The 18,702-nt window shown below is 36.1% G+C and overlaps 1 protein-coding gene across 11 annotated transcripts in view; it reads left to right on the forward strand.

Moving 5' to 3' along the window:
* The window catches only part of TEX9 (testis expressed 9), a 216,698-nt gene that overhangs the window by 122,312 nt on the left and 75,684 nt on the right, over nt 1-18,702 (forward strand). For 7 of the 11 annotated variants that reach the window (XM_034938815.4, XM_014341519.4, XM_055099052.2 and 4 more), the window contains 2 exons: nt 7,314-7,377; nt 17,814-17,893. In XM_034938815.4, coding sequence (XP_034794706.1) covers nt 17,856-17,893 — 38 coding nt within the window. In that variant the 5' untranslated portion in view covers nt 7,314-7,377; nt 17,814-17,855. Of the gene's footprint in view, nt 1-7,313; nt 7,378-13,040; nt 13,102-17,813; nt 17,894-18,702 lie in introns of all 11 variants that reach the window. The other 4 variants (XM_055099057.2, XM_055099055.2, XM_055099056.2 and 1 more) reach the window with 2 other exon arrangements.

The following is an 18,702-nucleotide window of genomic DNA, read 5'->3' on the forward strand; positions in this document are numbered from 1 at the left end:
TTATCTGTTCTCAGTGTAATTACAACTATCCTGACAACGGTGCTTTCATTCTTGGCCCATTCTACTCCTCATCCCCAAGTTTTCACACAGCAGCCAGTGTAATCTTTTAATTTGATCTACCATTCCTTTGCTTAAAATTCTACAGTAGTTTCCTGTTGCATTTCAAAAGCTCTGATCGATGTGGCTCCTCCTGCCTCCTCTATTTGATCTTATTCCCTCTTCCCCTTTTCCCCCTAAAACTCTCCAGCTTCACTGGCCTTTTAGTTCCAAAAACTCTTTCAGGTTTTCTTTCTATCTCAGGAAAGAGACAATCACACACGCCTTCAACCTGTAATGTGAGTGGCCTTCCTTGACCATGCTAAGTAGGCTCCCTTGTTGGTCTTTTTCATTGTCTCAGTGATTTTTCTTTCTAATTAGCATAATTTGTTACAATAAATTCATTTGTGAATTTCCTTTTTGTCTGTCTCCACTGGACTGTAAGTTCCAAGGGCAGAGGCGATGTCTGTTTTATTTGCCATCATACATACCCTTATTAAAAAGTGCCTTTTAACAACTCCCTTTCGTTTTAATATAAAATAACTAGATTAAAATTTGGAAATAGTTGGCAGTTTGTATCAGAGGGTTAAACTAGAGTATCGTATGATCTACATATGATCTATAAGCATATTTGAAATTAAAACTGAAAGTTACTGTGTTTAGGTGAACTATACACAGACCAATTTACCACAGCAAGTAGGAAGATAATCATATCTTCTTCTCTCTGATGAAATGGGCCGATTATCCCAGTTCAAAAGTGTACTTAAGCAAATTAATCTGTTTTCTATATATAGTTCTTTATCAGCTGTGCCTCAATCAAAACGGTTATTTTCATTATCATTAACCATATAGTATTAAATACCTGGATTAGGTTTATTTGTTCAGTTATTTGAGAGTGTATTTTGCACCTGGTTCTGGTGCATCCTTAGGGATATAGTCCTGCTTAAAATGAGAAATATACAGGGACTATTATTGTATTCTAGTACGAGTTACTTTATAAAACGAGATAGCTAAACAGTATTATATGGTGGCCAGTTGTTACTTGTTCTGTTATCTGTACTCTGAGTTGTGCACATCTGAAGCATATGAACAGAGTAACTCCCTACACTACCTGAATCTTCTAGAATACTTCTGTGTCATGTAGGAGTAAAATGTCTGTCCATCCCTGTAAGCAAGAATATGAAATTATAACAATATGGTATCTGTTTTGCCACCTGTTGTCTTGGCATTGATCATTAGAATGCTACTTCCCAGGGACCTCAATCCAAAACCTTTTGCAGTTCTGCTTCTGTTGGAGGAAATAATCACTGTCTGAAAGGATAGACTAAGGAAGATGCTAATCGCTCAAGTGGATAGATTTTTCAAGCTTCATTCCTGTATTATAATACCAGATAGCTAAACAATAAGATAACATAATAACTGGTAGGGCAAGCCCCCTCATAAATCCCAATTACATTGGATTTACAGATTAATTTGTAGAGAACTGACTTATTTATGCTATTGAATTTTCCACGAATATGATACTTCTCCATTTATGGGTTTTTTTTTTTACCTTTAATAGTGTTTTATCATTTTACTACATAAAATTCTTGCGTATATAATTTGCTTCAAGGTACTGAATAGTTGCTATATAATAAGTGGAATTTTTTCTATTTTCTAATTGGTTATAAATGTAGAATTTTTAGATGTTGATGCTACATCTGCGTTTATGTACACACAGATCTTCAGTCCTGCTGGACTCTCTTATTCATTCTGTGAAGTCCCTTGGATTTTTGATGAAGACAATTATATGCAAATTTTGATCATTTTGTCCCTTGGTAATTCTCCTACATTCTCTTTTTCTCTGTTTAGGACTTCCCGTGTGATATGGAATAGAAAAAGTGATGGTGAGCTTCCTTGTTTATGATTTTGAGAAGCCCACTTTTAATAACCACTACATTTGAGGTTTGCTCTAGGGTTTTGGTAGATTCTTTTTATTATGTTTAAAATTCTTCCCCTTAATTCCTAATTTGAATGAGTGTTAAATGTATCAAAACTTATTTTTTCCCTAATTAATTCAGCTGTTGGTATGTTCTTTTTCCCTCCTTTAATGTTTTAACATACTGAACTACAAAGGCAGGTTTCTTGTTTTCCTTTAAAGACTGCTAGATTTGATTGCTATAATTTTATGTAGGTTTTTTGCATCTATGAACAAAAGTGAAATGGGTGTTGTAGTTTTTTTCTACTTCTTTTCCTTTCTGTTTTTGATATCAGTATCATTCTGGCTGTATGAAAGAAGCCGAATAGTTTTCCTTTTTTGATTCTTTTCTTGGAAGCTTTTTATAATTAGAGATTTTCTGCCCTTTGATTAAAATTGTGAAACTGTCTGAGTCTAGTGTTCTTTTATTCAAGGGGATTCTTTTTGTCTATGCATTTAGCTTCTTTAATGATTAGATGTACTATTTCTAGAATAGTTTTTGGTTATTTCTAAAATAATTTTTGGTTCTAGAAAAGTGTTCATATCATGTATGTTTTAAAATACATTAGCATAAACTGAGTCTATGGTGGTATGTTTGAAATCTTGACTGTATCCATAACCATGTACACCCCTCCTTTTGGTAGCTTTCCAATATTGTTTATTTTTGTCTTTTTCTTTTTCTATCAAGCTTCCTGGGAGATTTATCTGTTTTATTGGTCTTTTCAGAGAACCAGCTTTGGTTTTCTTGCTAATCTGTGCTATTTTAAAATTTCATTAATCTTTACAGAAATAAAGACAAATGATCTCTTCTAACTGGGGTGGATTAATTTTTTGTTTTTTAGTTTATTTACCTCATTTATTGTTTTTCTTATTTCTTAATAAATATATTTAGTCTTTAAATTTCTCTCCAACTGTAGGTTAACTATATTCCAGGACTTGTTTTGATGTATATTTCTTTTATGGTTATTTAGTTCTAAATATTATACGATTTTCATAGTAATTATTTAGAAGTGTGTTTTTTAGTTTGCAAGCACATAGGGTTGTTTGTTTACTGTTGTCTAGTTTTTATTTTTCTAAGTATGTATGTGACAAGGTCTTGCTCTGATGTCCAGGCTGGAGTGCAGTGGTGTGATTATGGCTCATTGCAGCTTCCACCTCCTGGGCTCAAGAGTTCTCCCACCCCAGCCTCCCGAGGAGCTGGGACTACAGGCGCATGGCACCATGCCATGCTAATTTTTTTTTTTTTTGAGACAGGGTCTCACTGTGTTGCCCAGACTGGAGTGCAATGGTGTGATCTCAGCCCACTGCAACCTTCATCTCCCAGGCTCCTGAGTAGCTGGGACTACAGGCATGTGCTAACATTATTATTATATTTTTTGTAGTGATGGGGTTTCGTCATGTTGCCCAGGCTGGTCTTTAACTCCTGGTCTCAAATGATCCACCTTCCTCGGCTTCCCAAAGTGCTGGTATTACAGGCCCAGCCTAGTTTATTTTAAATTGCATTATGATTAGAGAATTGATGTGATATTAAGTTTTTAAATGTATTGAGACTTATTTGTGGCCAAGTGCTTGTTCACTTTTTGTAAAAGTTCTATGCGTTCTTTGATAGAAAATGTATTTATTATTTGTTGGCTAATCTGTTTTATATTTGTTCTTCATGACATCGGTATCCTCACCTTTTTTCTTGTTGCAGCTTTATTGGTTTCTGTTAGAAGTGTATTAAAAATCATCAATTATAATTATAGTTTAAAAAAATTCCTTATAATTGTGGCCATTTTTGTTTGGGAGTATCTTGTTTGACTTATTTAAATCTTCTTGATTCCTTTCATTATTATGCAGTGTCTGTTATATCTTTCTTCATCCCTTTATTTTCAAACTTTGTATGTCATTTATCAGTAAGAGCATTCTTTTTATAACCAGTCTGATAATTTCTGCCTATTAATAAGTGAATTTAATATATTTACATTATTACATAACTTGAAGTTGTCTTAGCCACCTTATTTTTTATATTTTCTATTATGTCTTGTCTTTGGTTCTTGTCTGTCTTCTGCTGGATTGAATGGGTTTTCATTATGTCTTTATTTTTACTGATTTGGAAAGATGTTAGACTGCTTTAACTTGGTGTCCTCTGTCTTTTAAATTAGATAATATTTTACTTTGTTGTTTTGAATACACCCACACCCAGTTAATCATCAATTTTTTTATAGTCTGTACTAATTTAGATTTATCATGTTTTCAGATATCTTCATAATTCTTTTTTTCCAGATTCAATTTCCCCCTTCCTGAATTGTAGACCCTTTATTACTTTTTGTGAAAACCTGAGTCTTAAACTCTCCAGTCTTTTTGAAAATTGTTACTTTGCATTTATTCTTCAATTACAGTTTATCTGAATGTAATTCTAGATGGCCAGCTTTTCCTTCTCAGCCCATTAAAGATATCCTTATATTGTCTGTTGGTAATATAAGGATAGAAATGTTAGAATGTCGGAAATGTTAATGAGCCATCTGCTGTCAGCTTTTTAGATAATTATGCTGGTAGACTATTTTTCTCTGTTGTTTTAAAATAATGATTTGGTAGTTTAGGGAGTACTCTCTTTAAAATTCTGTATTTTCACTGTGATGTATACACAGGTGGATTTGTTTTCTTTATTCTTCATGAGATCCATGTCTTCAGTTTGGGAAATTCTCAGCATTAGCTCTTGAAATACTGTCATTCTCTCCTCTTGGGATTTCTTTTTTTCTCTTTTGGAGACAGAGCCTTGCTCTGTTGCCCAGGCTGGAGTGCAGTGGCACGATCTTGGCTCACTGCAACCTCCGCCTCCCAGGTTCAAGCGATTCTCGTTCCTCAGCCTCCCCAGTAGCTGAGATTACAGGCATGCAGCACCACACCTGGCTAATTTTTGTATTTTTAGTAGAGCCGGGGTTTCGCTATGTTGGCCAGGCTGGTCTCCTGGCCTCAAGTGATCCTCTCTCCACCTCCCACTGTGCTGGGATTACAGATGTGAGCCACTGCACCCAGGCCTCTCTGGGATTTCTTTTATAACTTCTGTTATAGTAGGAACATAACATCTGTCTTCAATGGATGTTAACCTGTCTTTTGTGTTTTTATCCCCTTGTTTTCTGTATCTCCTTGTAGGTGATTTATTTATATCTGTCTTCTAATTCACTCATTCCTTCTATGCCCATTATGCTGTTCAACATATCTGTCAAATTTCCTTGAGTTCTTAATTTCAGTGACTGTGTTTTTCATTTATGTAATTTATATTTGGATCTTTTTCAAATTCAGCATTCTTTTATGATAAAATCTGGCTCTTGCCTGATGTTTTTCTAAGTGCATTTTTTCCAAATTAATGCTAATTTTAAAATCTTTTTTTAATTGTTATATTATCTCTTGTTCTTATAGTATAAATTTTCCCTTTCCTCACATCTGCTGATTCTCTCTTTCAGTGGCTTGTTTCTTTATGCAATTTGTTACCTTTCTGAAGTCATCTTTAGCAGTTTGCTTTTTGAGAGAGTCCTATATATTCTAGATGAGTAAATGTTCCTATAGGGTGGTTTTCAATTTACCTTTACTAGTTTCGAGTTTTGATTGATTCCACGTCAGCTTTCTTCTATTTTAAAGTTTTTCCATGGTGTCCTTGTATCACCTAGATAAGATGAATTTGGACTTCCCTCTTGTTTGTTTTAATTACTCACAAGAGAATCTTTTCTACCCGTAGTTCTAGTTTCATTTCTGCTCACCTAAGGTTGTTGGTAGAATTTTTGTAGTCTGTGTTTCACAGGTGTATCCCTTCATGACTCACATACATCAGCTTCTGGCTTTTAAGCTATTTTGGCTTCTGTTCCTGTTTGTTGCTCTCACTTTGAATTGCTGCTTTATTCTTAGTACCAGGGCATTTCCCTTGCCTGAGTTTGAGCTTAGCAATATTTCCTCCATTACATTTTATCTGGCATTTCCATGGATTTAGAGTAGAATAGTCTTCTCAGTCATCTTGGTCCACTATATTAATTGGAAACTTAATCCTTGTGATTAAGTCCTTGTTAGGGAAATTTGAAAAATCAGGTAATGGCACTTTAAAGGCACCTTTAAGTCTTTCTTAGATATTTTTCTTTTGACCAGGTAATCCTAAGATATAAAAATATTTCTTAAAGCTTCAGACTGTTAAAGGATATGGTACTAATCTCCCCCCCTTTTTTTTTTTCCCTGGGGGTGGAGATTGTGTTTTGTGTTACTTCTGAATCACATGTCTAAGAAAAACAAGATATCTAATTTTTAAAATCCTTAAATTTTAAAATTTCACATAACCTCAGAAGATCCTAGGTGGTCTAGAAATGTGACATCTCAACAGGAGAAAAAAGTTATATGCTTTTGAATATGTTTATTATGGTGTTAACCTTTAAAAGTGAAAAGGGGACTTAACAATAGGGACAGAGTTCAGTACATTATCTTAATTGCAATTTATTGAATTATCGTATAGCAGTTTAACATGCTTATAAAGATTACGCGAAGATAGATATTCCTTTTATATTGCTGTGGGAAAACAGTACAAAATTGTGTATATGCTATAGATGAAAATTGGAAGGAAATATTAAAAATAAAAATGGATGGTGGTGGTAGGATTATGGGCAGTTTTTCGTTTAAAAACAATTTTTTTCAATAATATTGTCATTCTTGCAGTCTTAATATAGGACCAAGTAAATAGTATTTCTATTCTTGCTAGATTCCAAGTAGAATGAAAAATCATAATTAAAAAAGGAGTGACAGGTAGAGGTCAAAATAGTCACCTTTATTTCCGAGGAAGCTTGATATTAAAGTATGTATCTGAGGTGTGAGCCACGTTGGGTCTGCTCACTAAACCTCACATTTAGCTCCCCAGTTATAGCAATACCCCAAACCAGAGCAGATCTCCCCCATACCCTGCCCACTTCTGCCCACATTAGAGCAGGGCCTGTCTCTGGAGAAGCAAGGTTAGAATTTGCATTCTTTGCAGGTAGGCTAATAACGAGAAGGTGGTGAGTGGAACAGAGTTGAACTCACCCAGCTTATTCTTCCCAAATATATTAGATAAGTTACGTCACTTGAAATTAATAGAGGGCCACAGAAAGGCTAATACTTAGTGTTTGAGTTCCTACTACAAGGAAGGAGGAATCATGGGGAGTTGAGGATAAGTTCTTAATGGCTGTGTTCATTTTAGAGTAAGAATGCCATATGTATATTTTGGCATTTGTTGATTACGTCACTTGATAACGTGTAATTGCTGAAGTTTATTTTTTATTTTTGTCAGGATCTTCAGTATATCCCAATTATTTTCTGCTTTTAGGCGTTTAAATGCAGAATTGCAGGCAAAAACAGCTGACGTGGTTCGACAAGCTAAGGAAATAATAGTAAGTATATGTACAATTATTAATAATTCTGTATAAATGCTAGTTTTTTATCTTTTTCATTTGATATATGACATATATACAAAACACTAGCCAAAGCATGTGTGTTCAGTTCAATGAATTATTACAAATTGAACATGAATATATATGCATAGGTATAGGAATGTATATATGTATATGTTTTTAGTAAGCACACATTTTCTAAAAGCCACTGAAAAAGTACTTTCCATTTAGATTCTCCAGTCATCTAAATTCTCATTATAAATTCTCATTATTAATTGATAGGATAGAGCAACTCTCCTTAGAGGAGTAGTCTACTTTAAAACTTTTATCAGTTCTTAGTTAATTTTGATTCTTACTTTCTATCCTCCCTATGCCCCAAAATGGAGTTGATGGAAGCAGGGAAGGAAACCTAGGCAATATTTTATCTTCATGCCTTATACAAATCCATGATTATTTGTTAGTTTAGGAATAAGAAATGTATCATATATAACATTTCAAGTAATATATTTTGATAATGGTTACAGATTTGTATTTTATAATTTATAATTAGATGTTTTACTAAAAATATTTATAATTAAATTTATAATTACATGTTTTACTAATTTATAATTAAATGTTTTACTACAAATATTTTTATTTCATCTTTTAGTTTTTGCCAGTGTCTGAAAAGCAGGAAAATACTTGTACAAAAGGACCGCACGTTATAGTAGAATGACAGATTCATTACGTTTTCTACTCAGAGAGCCCTGTAGAAAGAATCTCCCCCTGCAAATAAAAAACAGAATAGAAAACTGGGACAAGCTAGGAAAGGGGTTGGGGAATGGATTCCTACCCCTGCAGAAGCAAACAATATAAGGTTTCTCATATTTAATTTTTATTTACTCACTTTCTCTTTTTAAAATTTTTAATGTTTGTGGTTACATAGTAAGTGTTTATGGGGTAAATGAGATATTTTGATACAGGCATGCATTGTGTAATAATCACATCATGGAAAATGGGGTATCCATCCCCTCAAGTATTTATCCTTTGTGTTACAAAAAATCCAATTATACTATTTTAGTTAATTTAAAATGTACAATTAAATTATTTTGACTATAATAAACATGTGCTGTCAAATACTAGGTACTATTCATTCTTTCTGACTATATATTTTTTTACCTATTAACCATCCTTATCTCCCACCCCTGCATCCCCCATTACCCTTCCCAGTCTCTGATAACCATTCTTCAACTCTCTATCTCCATATGTTAAGTTGTTTTGATTTTCAGATCCCACAAATAAGTGAGAGCATGTGAAGTTTGTCTTTTTGTGCCTGGCTTATTTCACTCAATGACTTCCAGTTACAACCATGTTGTTGCAAGTGACAGGGCCTCATTATTTTTTATGGCTGAATAGTACTCCATTGTGTATATGTATCACATTTTATTTATCGATTCATCTGTTAGTGGACACTTTGGTTGCTTCCAGATCTTGGCTATTGTGAACAGTGCTGCAACAAACATGGAAGTGCAGATATCTCTTTGATATATTGATTTCTGGGTCAAATGGTATTTCTAGTTCTAGATCCCTGAGGAATCGCCACACTGACTTCCACAATGGTTGAACTAGTTTACAGTCCCACCAACAGTGTAAAAGTGTTCCTATTTCTCCACATCCTCTCCAGCAGCTGTTGTTTCCTGACTTTTTAATGATTGCCATTCTAACTGGTGTGAGATGGTATCTCACTGTGGTTTTGATTTGCATTTCTCTGATAGCCAGTGATGGTGAGCATTTTTTCATGTGTTTTTTGGCTGCATAAATGTCTTCTTTTGAGAAGTGTCTGTTCATTTCCTTCGCCCACTTTTTGATGGGGTTGTTTGTTTTTTTCTTGTAAATTTGTTTGAGTTCATTGTAGATTCTGGATATTAGCCCTTTGTCAGATGAGTAGGTTGCGAAAATTTTCTCCCATTTTGTAGGTTGCCTGTTCACTCTGATGGTAGTTTCTTTTGCTGTGCAGAAGCTCTTTAGTTTAATTAGATCCCATTTGTCAATTTTGTCTTTTGTTGCCATTGCTTTTGGTGTTTTAGACATGAAGTCCTTGCCCATGCCTATGTCCTGAATGGTAATGCCTAGGTTTTCTTCTAGGGTTTTTATGGTTTTAGGTGTAACGTTTAAGTCTTTAATCCATCTTGAATTAATTTTTGTATAAGGTGTAAGGAAGGGATCCAGTTTCAGCTTATACCCAAAGGACTATAAATCATGCTGCTATAAAGACACATGCACACATATGTTTATTGCGGCACTATTCACAATAGCAAAGACTTGGAACCAACCGAAATGTCCAACAATGATAGGCTGGATTAAGAAAATGTGGCACATATACACCATGGAATACTATGCAGCCATAAAAAATGATGAGTTCATGTCCTTTGTAGGGACATGGATGAAATTGGAAATCATCATTCTCAGTAAACTATCGCAAGAACAAAAAACCAGTCACTGCATATTCTCACTCATAGGTGGGAATTGAACGATGAGAACACGTGGACACAGGAAGGGGAACATCACACACTGGGGACTCTTGTGGGGTCGGGGGAGGGGGGAGGGATAGCTTTAGGAGATATACCTAATGCTAAATGACGAGTTAATGGGTGCAGCACACCAGCATGGCACATGTATACATATGTAACTAACCTGCACAATGTGCACATGTACCCTAAAACTTAAAGTATAATAATCATAAAATTAAAAAAAGATATATTGATTTCCCCTCTTTTGGACCTATACGCAGCAGTGGGATTGCTGGATCATATGATAACTTTAGTTTTTTGAGGAACCTCCAAACTGTTTCCTTTGTAGTTGTACTAATTTACATTGCCACCAACAGTGTACCAGGGTTCCCTTTCTCTACATCCTCACCAGCATTTGTTATTGCCTGTCTTTTGGATATAAGCCATTTTATCAGAGTTGAGATGATACTGTAGTTTTGATTTGCATTTCTTTGATGATCATTGATGTTGATCACCTTTTTTTATGCCTGTTTGCCATGTGTATGTTTCTCTTGAGAAATGTCTATTCAGATCTTTTGCTCATTTTTAAATTGGATTATTAGATTATTAGATTTTTTTTCCTATAGAGTTGTTTGAGCTCCCTATATTTTCTACCCTTGTCGATGAATATATTTTCTCCCATTCTGTGGGTTGTCTCTTTACTTTATTGTTTCCTTCACTGTGCAGAAGCTTTTTAACTTTATGTGATCCCATTTGTCCATTTTTGCTTTGGTGACTTTTGCTTGTGGTGTATTACTCAAGAAATCTTTGTTTACTCCAATGTCCTGGAGAGTTTCCCCAATGTTTTCTTATAGTAATTTCATAGTTTTGAGATCTTAGATTTAAGTCTTCAATACATTTTGATTTGATACTTGTATATGGCAAGAGGTAGGGGTCTAGTCTTCTTCTTCTGCATGTGGATATTCCGTTTTCCCAGCACCGTTTATTGAAGAGACTGTCCTTTATCCAGTGTATGTTCTTGGCAACCTTGTCAAAAATGAGTTCACTGTAGGTATATGGATTTGTTTCTGGGTTTTCTCTATTCTGTTCCATTGGTCTGTGTGTCTGTTTTTATGCCAGTACTCAGATGTTTTGGTTACTATAGCACCATAGTATAATTTGAAGCCAGGTAATGTGATTTCTCCAGTTTTGTTCTTTTTGCTTAGGGTAGCTTTGGCTATTCTGAGTCTGTTGTGGTTCCATATACATTTTAGGATTGTTTTTTCTATTTCTGTGAAAATGTGATTGGTATTTTGCAAGGGTTTGCCTCGAATCTGTAGATTGCTTTGGGTAGTATGGACATTTTAACAATACTGATTTTTCTAATCCATGAACTGGAATATCTTTCCATTTTTTTGTGTCCTCTTCAATTTCTTGCATTGATGTTTTATAGTTTTTGTTGTAGAGATCTGTTACTGCTTTGGTTATGTTAGCTCCTAGGTATTTTATTTGTGGCTATTGTAAATGGGATTACTTTTTTATTTATTTTTTAGATTGTTGACATACAGACACACTACTGATTTTTGTATGTTGATCTTGTATCCTGCAACTTTACTGAGTTTATCATTTCTAATAGTTTTTGGTGGAGTCTTTAGGTTTTTCCAAATATAAGAGCAAATCATCTGTAAATGAGGTTAATTTGACTTCTTCCTTCTGATTTGGATGCCCTTTATTTCTTTATCTTGTCTGATTGCTCTAGTTAGGACATTGAGTACTATGTTGAATAACAGTGGTGAAAGTAGGCCAGATCTTAAAGGAAAGACGGTCAGTTTTACCCATTCGGTATGATACTAGCTGTGGGTCTGTCATATATGGCTTTTATTATTTTGAGGTCTGTTCCTTTTATACTCAGGTTTTGAAGTGTGTTTACCATGAAGGGATGTTGAACTTTATCAAATGCTTTTCCAGGATCAGTTGAAATGATCATATAGTTTTTGTCCTTCATTCTGTTGATATGATGTATCACATTGATTGATTTGTGTATGTTGAACCATCCTTGCATCCCTGGGGTAAATCCCACATGGTCATGACAAATGATCTTTTTAATATATTACTGAATTCTGTTTGCTAGTATTTTTTGAGGATTTTTGCATCAATATTCGTTAGAGATATTGGCATGTAGTTTTCTTTTTTTGATGTGTCTTTGGTTTTGGTATCAGGGTAATACTAGCCTCATAAAATGAGTTTGGAAGTATTCCCTCCTCCTCCAATTTTTGGCACAGTTTGAGTTGGTTTGGTATTAGTTCTTCTTTAAATGTTCGATAGAATTCACAGTGCAGCCATCAGATCCTGGGCTTTTCTTTACTGGGAAAATTTTTTATTGTGGCTTCAGTCTTGTTACTTATTATTGTTCTGTTTAGGTTTTGGATTTCTTCATGGTTCAATCTTGGTGGGTTGTATGTATGTGTCTAGGAATTTATCTGTTTCCTCTAGATTTTCCTATTTATTGGCATATAGTTGCTCATAATAGCCACTAATGAGCCTTTGAATTTCTGCATTGTCAGTCGTAATGCCTCCTTTTTAATTTCATATTTTATTTATTTGGGTCATCTCCCTTATTTTGTTAGTCTGTTAATTTTGCTCATCTTTAAAAAAAACCAACTTTTTGTTTCATTGATCTTTTCTTTATTTCAAATTCATTTATTTTTGCTCTGATCTTCATTTCTTTTCTTCTACTAATTTTGGTTTGGTTTGTTCTTGCTTTTCTGGTTCTTTAAGATGCATTGCTGGCTGGATGTGGTGGCTGATACCTGTAATCCCAGCACTTTGGGAGGCCAAGGCACGTGAATCACTTGAACCCAGAAGTTTGAGACCAGCCTGGGCAACTTGGTGAAACTCCATCTCTAGGAAAAATACAAATTAGTCAGATGTGGTGGTGCACGCCTGTAGTCCCAACTACTTGAGGGGCTGAGGAGGGAGGATTGTTGAGCCCAGGAAGGTCTAGGCTGTAGTGAGCCATGATCATGCCACTGCACTACAGCCTGGGCAACAGAGTTTCTCTCTATCTCAAAGAAACAACAACAAGAAAAAAAAAAAAAAAAAAAAAAGAAAGAAAGAAAAAGAAAAGAAAGAAAGAAAAAGAAAAGATGCATTGCTAAGTCATTTATTTGAAGTTTTTGTTCTTTTTTGTTGTAGGCACTTACAGCTTCATAAATTTCCCTCTCAGTACTGCTTTCACTGTATCCCATAGATCTTGGTATGTTGTGTTTTCATTATCATTTGTTTCAAGAAATTTCTCAGTTTCCTTCTTAGTTTCTTCATTGACCCACTGGTAATTTAGGTGCATATCATCTAATTTCTATGTCTTTGTATAGTTTCCAAAGTTCTGGTTATTAATTTCTAGTTTTATTCCATGTAATCAGAGAAGATGCTTGATATTATTTCAATTTTTAAAATATTTTACAACTTGTTTTGTGACCTAACATATGGTCTGTCCTTGAGAATGATATACATGCTGAGGAGAATAATGTGTATCTGTAGTCTTTGGATGAAATGTTCTGTAAATTTCTGTTGGGTCCACTTGTTCTGCAGTGCAGATTAAGTCTGATGTTTGTTGAGTTTCTTTCTGGGAGATCTGTCCAGTGCTAAAAGTGGGTGCTGAAGTCTCCAGCTATTACTGTATTGTGGTCTAGCTCTCTCTTTAGCTCGAATAATATTTGCTTTATGTATCTGGGTGCTCCAGTGTTGTATGCATATATATACAATCATTATATCCTGTTGCTGGATTGACCTCTTTAGCATTATATAATGACCTTCTTTGTCTCTTCTTACATTTTTTGTTTTGAAATTTATTTTGTCTAAGTATAGGTTCTCCTGCTTTTTTTTTGGTGTAGAATATCTTTTTCTACCCTTTTTATTTTCAGTCTATGTATATATCTTTATAAGTAAAGTATGTTTCTTGTAAGTGACAGATCATGGGGTCTTGTTTTATCATCCATTAAACCAGTCCGTCTTTTGATTGAAGAGTTTAGTGCATTTACATTCAATGTTAATACTGATAAGGGCCTTAATCCTGTCATTTCATTATTTGTTTTCTGGTTGTCTTGTGGCATTCCTTCCTGTCTTCCTTTTATTGAAGGTGATTTTCTCTTGTGGTATAATTTAATTTCCTGATTTTTATTTTTTGTGTGGTCATTGTATGTTTTTTGGCTTGAGGTTACTGTGAGGCTTGCAAATACTATCATATAACCCATTGTTTAAAGCTGATGACAACTTGACGCTGATTGCATAAACAAACATGCAAAAAGAAAACTAATACAAACTCTACACTTTACTTTTATCTCCCTAGTTTTTAACTTGTTGTTACTGTTTCTGTCTTACTGTACTGTCTATGAGTTAAAAAGTTGTTGTAGTTATTAGTTGTAATTGGCTCATCATTTAGTCTTTCTAGTTTAGAGTAGTTTACACTCAATTACAGTGTTATAATATTCTGTGTTTTTCTGCATGTTTACTATTACCAGTGACTTTTGTACCTTCTGATGATTTCTTCTTGCTCATTAACATCCTTTTCTTTTAGATTAAAGAACTGTCTTTAGCATTTCTTGTAGGACAGGTCTAGTGTTGATGGAATGCCTCAACTTTTGTTTTTCTGGGAAGGTCTGTTATTATCTTTCATGTTTGAAGGATATTTTTGCTGGATATACTATTCTAAGGTTAAAATCTATATTTTTTTTCTTCAGCACTTTAAGTATGTCATGCCACTCTCTCCTGGTCTGTAAGGTTTCCACTGAGAAGTCTGCTGCTAGATGTATTGGAGCTTCTTTGTATGTTGTTTGTTTCTTTTCTCTTGCTGTTTTTAGGATCCTTTCTTTATCTTTGACCTTTGGGAGTTTGATTATTAAATGCCTTGAGGTAGTCTTTTTTGGGTTAAATCTGCTTGGTGTTCTATAGTCTTCTTTTACTTGAACATTGATAACTTTCTCAAGGTTTGGGAAGTTCTCTGATATTATCCCTTCGAATAAACTTTCTACCTCTCTCTTTCTGCCTCTTCTTTAAGGCCAATAAGTCTTATATTTGCCCTTTTGAGCCTATTTTCTAGATCTTGTAGGCATGCTTCATTCTTTTTTCTTTTGTCTCCTCTGTATTTTCAAATAGCATGCCTTCAAGATTACTAATTCTTCTGCTTGATCAGTTCTGCTATTAAGAGACTCTGATGCAGCCTTCAGTATGTCAGTTGCATTTTTAACTCCAGAATTTCTCGATTCTTTTTAATTATGTCAATCTCTTCGTTAAATTTATCTGATAGAATTTTGAATTCCTTTTCTGTTACTTGGGTTTCTTTGAGCTTTCTCAAAACAGCTATTTTGAATTCACTGTCTGAAAGGTCACATGTCTCTGTTTTTCCAGGATTGGTCACTGGTGTCTTATTTAGCTCATTTGGCAAAGTCATGTTTTCCTGGATGATCTTGATGCTTGTAGATGTTTGTCACTGTCTAGGCATTGAAGAGTTAAGTACTGTAGTCTTCACAGTCTGGGTTTATTTGTGCCAGTCTTTCTTGAGAAGGCTTTCCAGTTATTTAAAGGCACTTGGGCCCCCTGCCCAATATCACTAGGGTTTTTGCAGACTTGTAGAGGCCTTGGTGGTCTTGGATAAGATCTGAAAGAATTCTCTGGGTTACCAGACAGAGACTCGTTCTCTTCCTTTATTTTCTCCCAAACAAATGGAGTCTCTTTCTCTCTGTGCTGAGCTGTCTGAAACTAGGGGTGTGGTGATGCAAGCACCCCTGTGCCCAGCACCACTGGGATTGTGCTCCGTCAGACCTGAAGCCAGAACAGTACTGGATCTTGCCCACAACCTGCTATAAACACTACCTGGCTACCACCTATATTCACTCAAGGCCCTAGAGCTCTACAATCAGCAGGTGATGAGGCCAGCCAGGTTTGTGTCCTTCCCTTCAGGGTGGCGAGTTCCCCCAGGCCCTGGGTGGGTCCAGAGATGCTGTCTAGTAGTCAGAGATTGAAGTTAGAAATCTTAGAAATTTATCTGGTGTTCTAGTGTTTTGTGGCTAAGCTGGCACTCAGACTACAACATAAAGTCCTTCCTGCTCTTCACTCCCCTTTCCACAGGCAGAGGAGCCTCTCCTTGTGGTCACCACCACCACCAGTCCATAGCAGGGTTCTGCCAGGCCACTGCTAGTGTTCACTTAAAGCCCAAGGGCTTTTCAGTCAGGTCGTGGTGAATGTTGCCAGGCCTGGGACTCACCCTTCAAGGGAGTGGGCTCCCCTCTGGCCCTGGGCAAGTCTAGAAATGCTGTCTAAGAGTCAAATCCTGGAATCAGGCACCCCAAGAGTCCACGTGGTGCTCTGCCCTGCTGTGGCTGTGCTAGTTCTTAAGGTGCAAGACAAAGGCCCCTTTACTTTTCCCTCTGCTTTCACAAGCAGAAGGAGTCTTTCACTGTAGCCACTACAACTGGGAATGTGCTGGATCACCCCTGAAGTCAGTATGTCTCAGAGCCCAAGGCCCATGGCCTGCTATTAATACCTTGGTATTGCTGCTGGTTATTTGGGGCCCAAGGTCCCTTTATTTAGCAGGTGATGAATGCTGTCAGAACTGGGTCCTTCCCTTCAAGGCAGCAGATTCCCTCTTGGCCCAGGATGTGTCTAGAAATGTCATTTAGGAGCTAGGGCTTGTAATGGTGGCTGCGTGACTCTGCCTGGCACCCTGTTGGCTGCCTTCCATGGCCGAGGTGGTATCCAAGATGCAAGATAACATCCTCTTTACTTTTTGTTCTCCTCTCCTTAAACAGAAGGAATGATACACTTTTGTTGCTGTGAACTGCACTGCCTGGTGTTGGGGAAGGCATGGCATAAGCAATCCTTTAGTGCCCTGGTTGGTGTTTTCCTAGGTCACAATTGGTGTCTCCCTAGGTGCCAGCCTAGTCCTCTGGCTCTGAGTCAAGCCCAGCACTAGGATTTGCCTAGAAATTGGAGCCATTGTATCCTAGACTGCCCTTCAAGTTTACCTAGGACCCCAGAGCACTTTGGCCAGTAGTGGCAAGACTTGCTGACAAACTGGAGTTCTGACCCACAGGATGGGTGATTTTCCTCTGGCTATAGCTGGTCCAAATGCTTCCTCCATGCATGGGTACTCAAAGTCTCCGCCCCGCATGACTTTGCTCTCCACTCTGACAGGGCAGCACTGAGTTCAGTGTACAGTCGCCCAGTCACTGTGCTGTCCCTCCCCTAAGTGCACAGACTCTTCAGGCTGCACAGCCACTGCAGGAGTGAGTCAGGAAGGGGTGGTGTCAGCTTTTTAAGTCTCTCCAACCGTCTTCAATGCCTCTTTCAATGATATGAAGTTAAAACCAGGTACTGTGTTTGCTCACCTGATTTTTGGTTCTTGTGATGATGTTTTTGTGTGCAGGTAGTTGTTAAAATTTGGTGTTCCTGCAGAGGGAATGAATAGTGTAGGCTTCTATTCCACCATCTTGCCTCACTTTCATTTCTTGATGTGTCTTTGCCAAAAGCTTTTACCCCTGATACTTCACTTTTAGCATCTTCACAGTCTTCTCAACATTGAAGTTTTTCCTGATTTGAGACAAATTTTTCTGCTCATTTAGTGAATTTATTTTTTAAATTTCTTGTGCCTCCTTCTAATTTCTGCTGTATGCTGTATAAGCTGGAAGACTCTAAAGGGTTGGGGAAACTGGAGTTAGAAATATTATGTAAAGGCCTTGATATTCTTACATTTTCCCCTTAGGATGGAATTTTTTAACCCAGAACAAATGAAAGGTGCAACTAGTGTTATAGACCTTATCTTCATACTATAGCATTTAGAATTCTGTGCCTTTATGTTATGGAAACCTTGGACAATTCTGAAATGATGAATGTTCAGAGAGGCACTTGAATATATCTTAATGGTTTGGTTTTTTTTCTATATGATATATTACCTATCTTTACTCATTTAAGAGAGATCGGCAAGAAGTACGATCTAGGCCTGTTTCAACACAAATGAAATCATGTGATGACGAAGATGATTACAGTTTAAGGTAAGTAACTTAAATTCTCAAGCACCTTCTTTTAAAAGGATGTACATGGATCTTTATGTAAGATCTTTTTTGCATGCAAACATTGAAAAATCTATAATTTGAAGAATAATGTATATATAGGGGGCTTATACCAATCAGACACAGTGCAAGCCCTTTATCTCATGTAATTTTCAAAATATTATTTTGAAATGTATATTCTTGTCCTCATTTTTAAAACTTTAGAGAGGAAACAGGAAAAGTATATAATCGATGTGAATAAAACTATGAAATCATATTGTAGCAGACGGAATAATGATCACCAAACATTCCAAGTCTCTTACAGTTGTCATTGGGCTATGAACAGAAGTTTAGTTAATCTCTTCCAAGCCAAAACAGACAAAAATTGGTGTGTGGACCTCCAAATGACTTTCCAGCCATGAAGATGAGTAAAATTCCAATTGGTAAAATCTCCTAGCCTGGTCTCTGGGTGACCGTGTGTGGACCATGTAGAAAAAAGGATCTTTCTTCCTCACTACTGCTGCATTGAATGGGTTAAGCCACTGGAATTTTTAGGTTACTATCCTGCTTATCTTTGCTAATGTTGAAATTGGTATTGGGAATGGAATGCTGCATAACAAAAATTCAGAAGTGTGGCATTACCTTAGCAGTTAGGTGGGAGCCAGCAAGGAAACTGATATTGGAGGCTGAAAAGATAAAGGATTAATATTATGTAGTGGCAATGAATTTAGTAAAACTATCATCTGTGGTAAATTGGGAGGCACAACAGGTGTCTAATGAACTTGTTCTCTGGGGAAAGAGGCTGAAACACA

The sequence above is a fragment of the Pan paniscus genome, chromosome 16, assembly GCF_029289425.2.
Source record: "Pan paniscus chromosome 16, NHGRI_mPanPan1-v2.0_pri, whole genome shotgun sequence".
Classification (NCBI taxonomy): domain Eukaryota; kingdom Metazoa; phylum Chordata; class Mammalia; order Primates; family Hominidae; genus Pan; species Pan paniscus.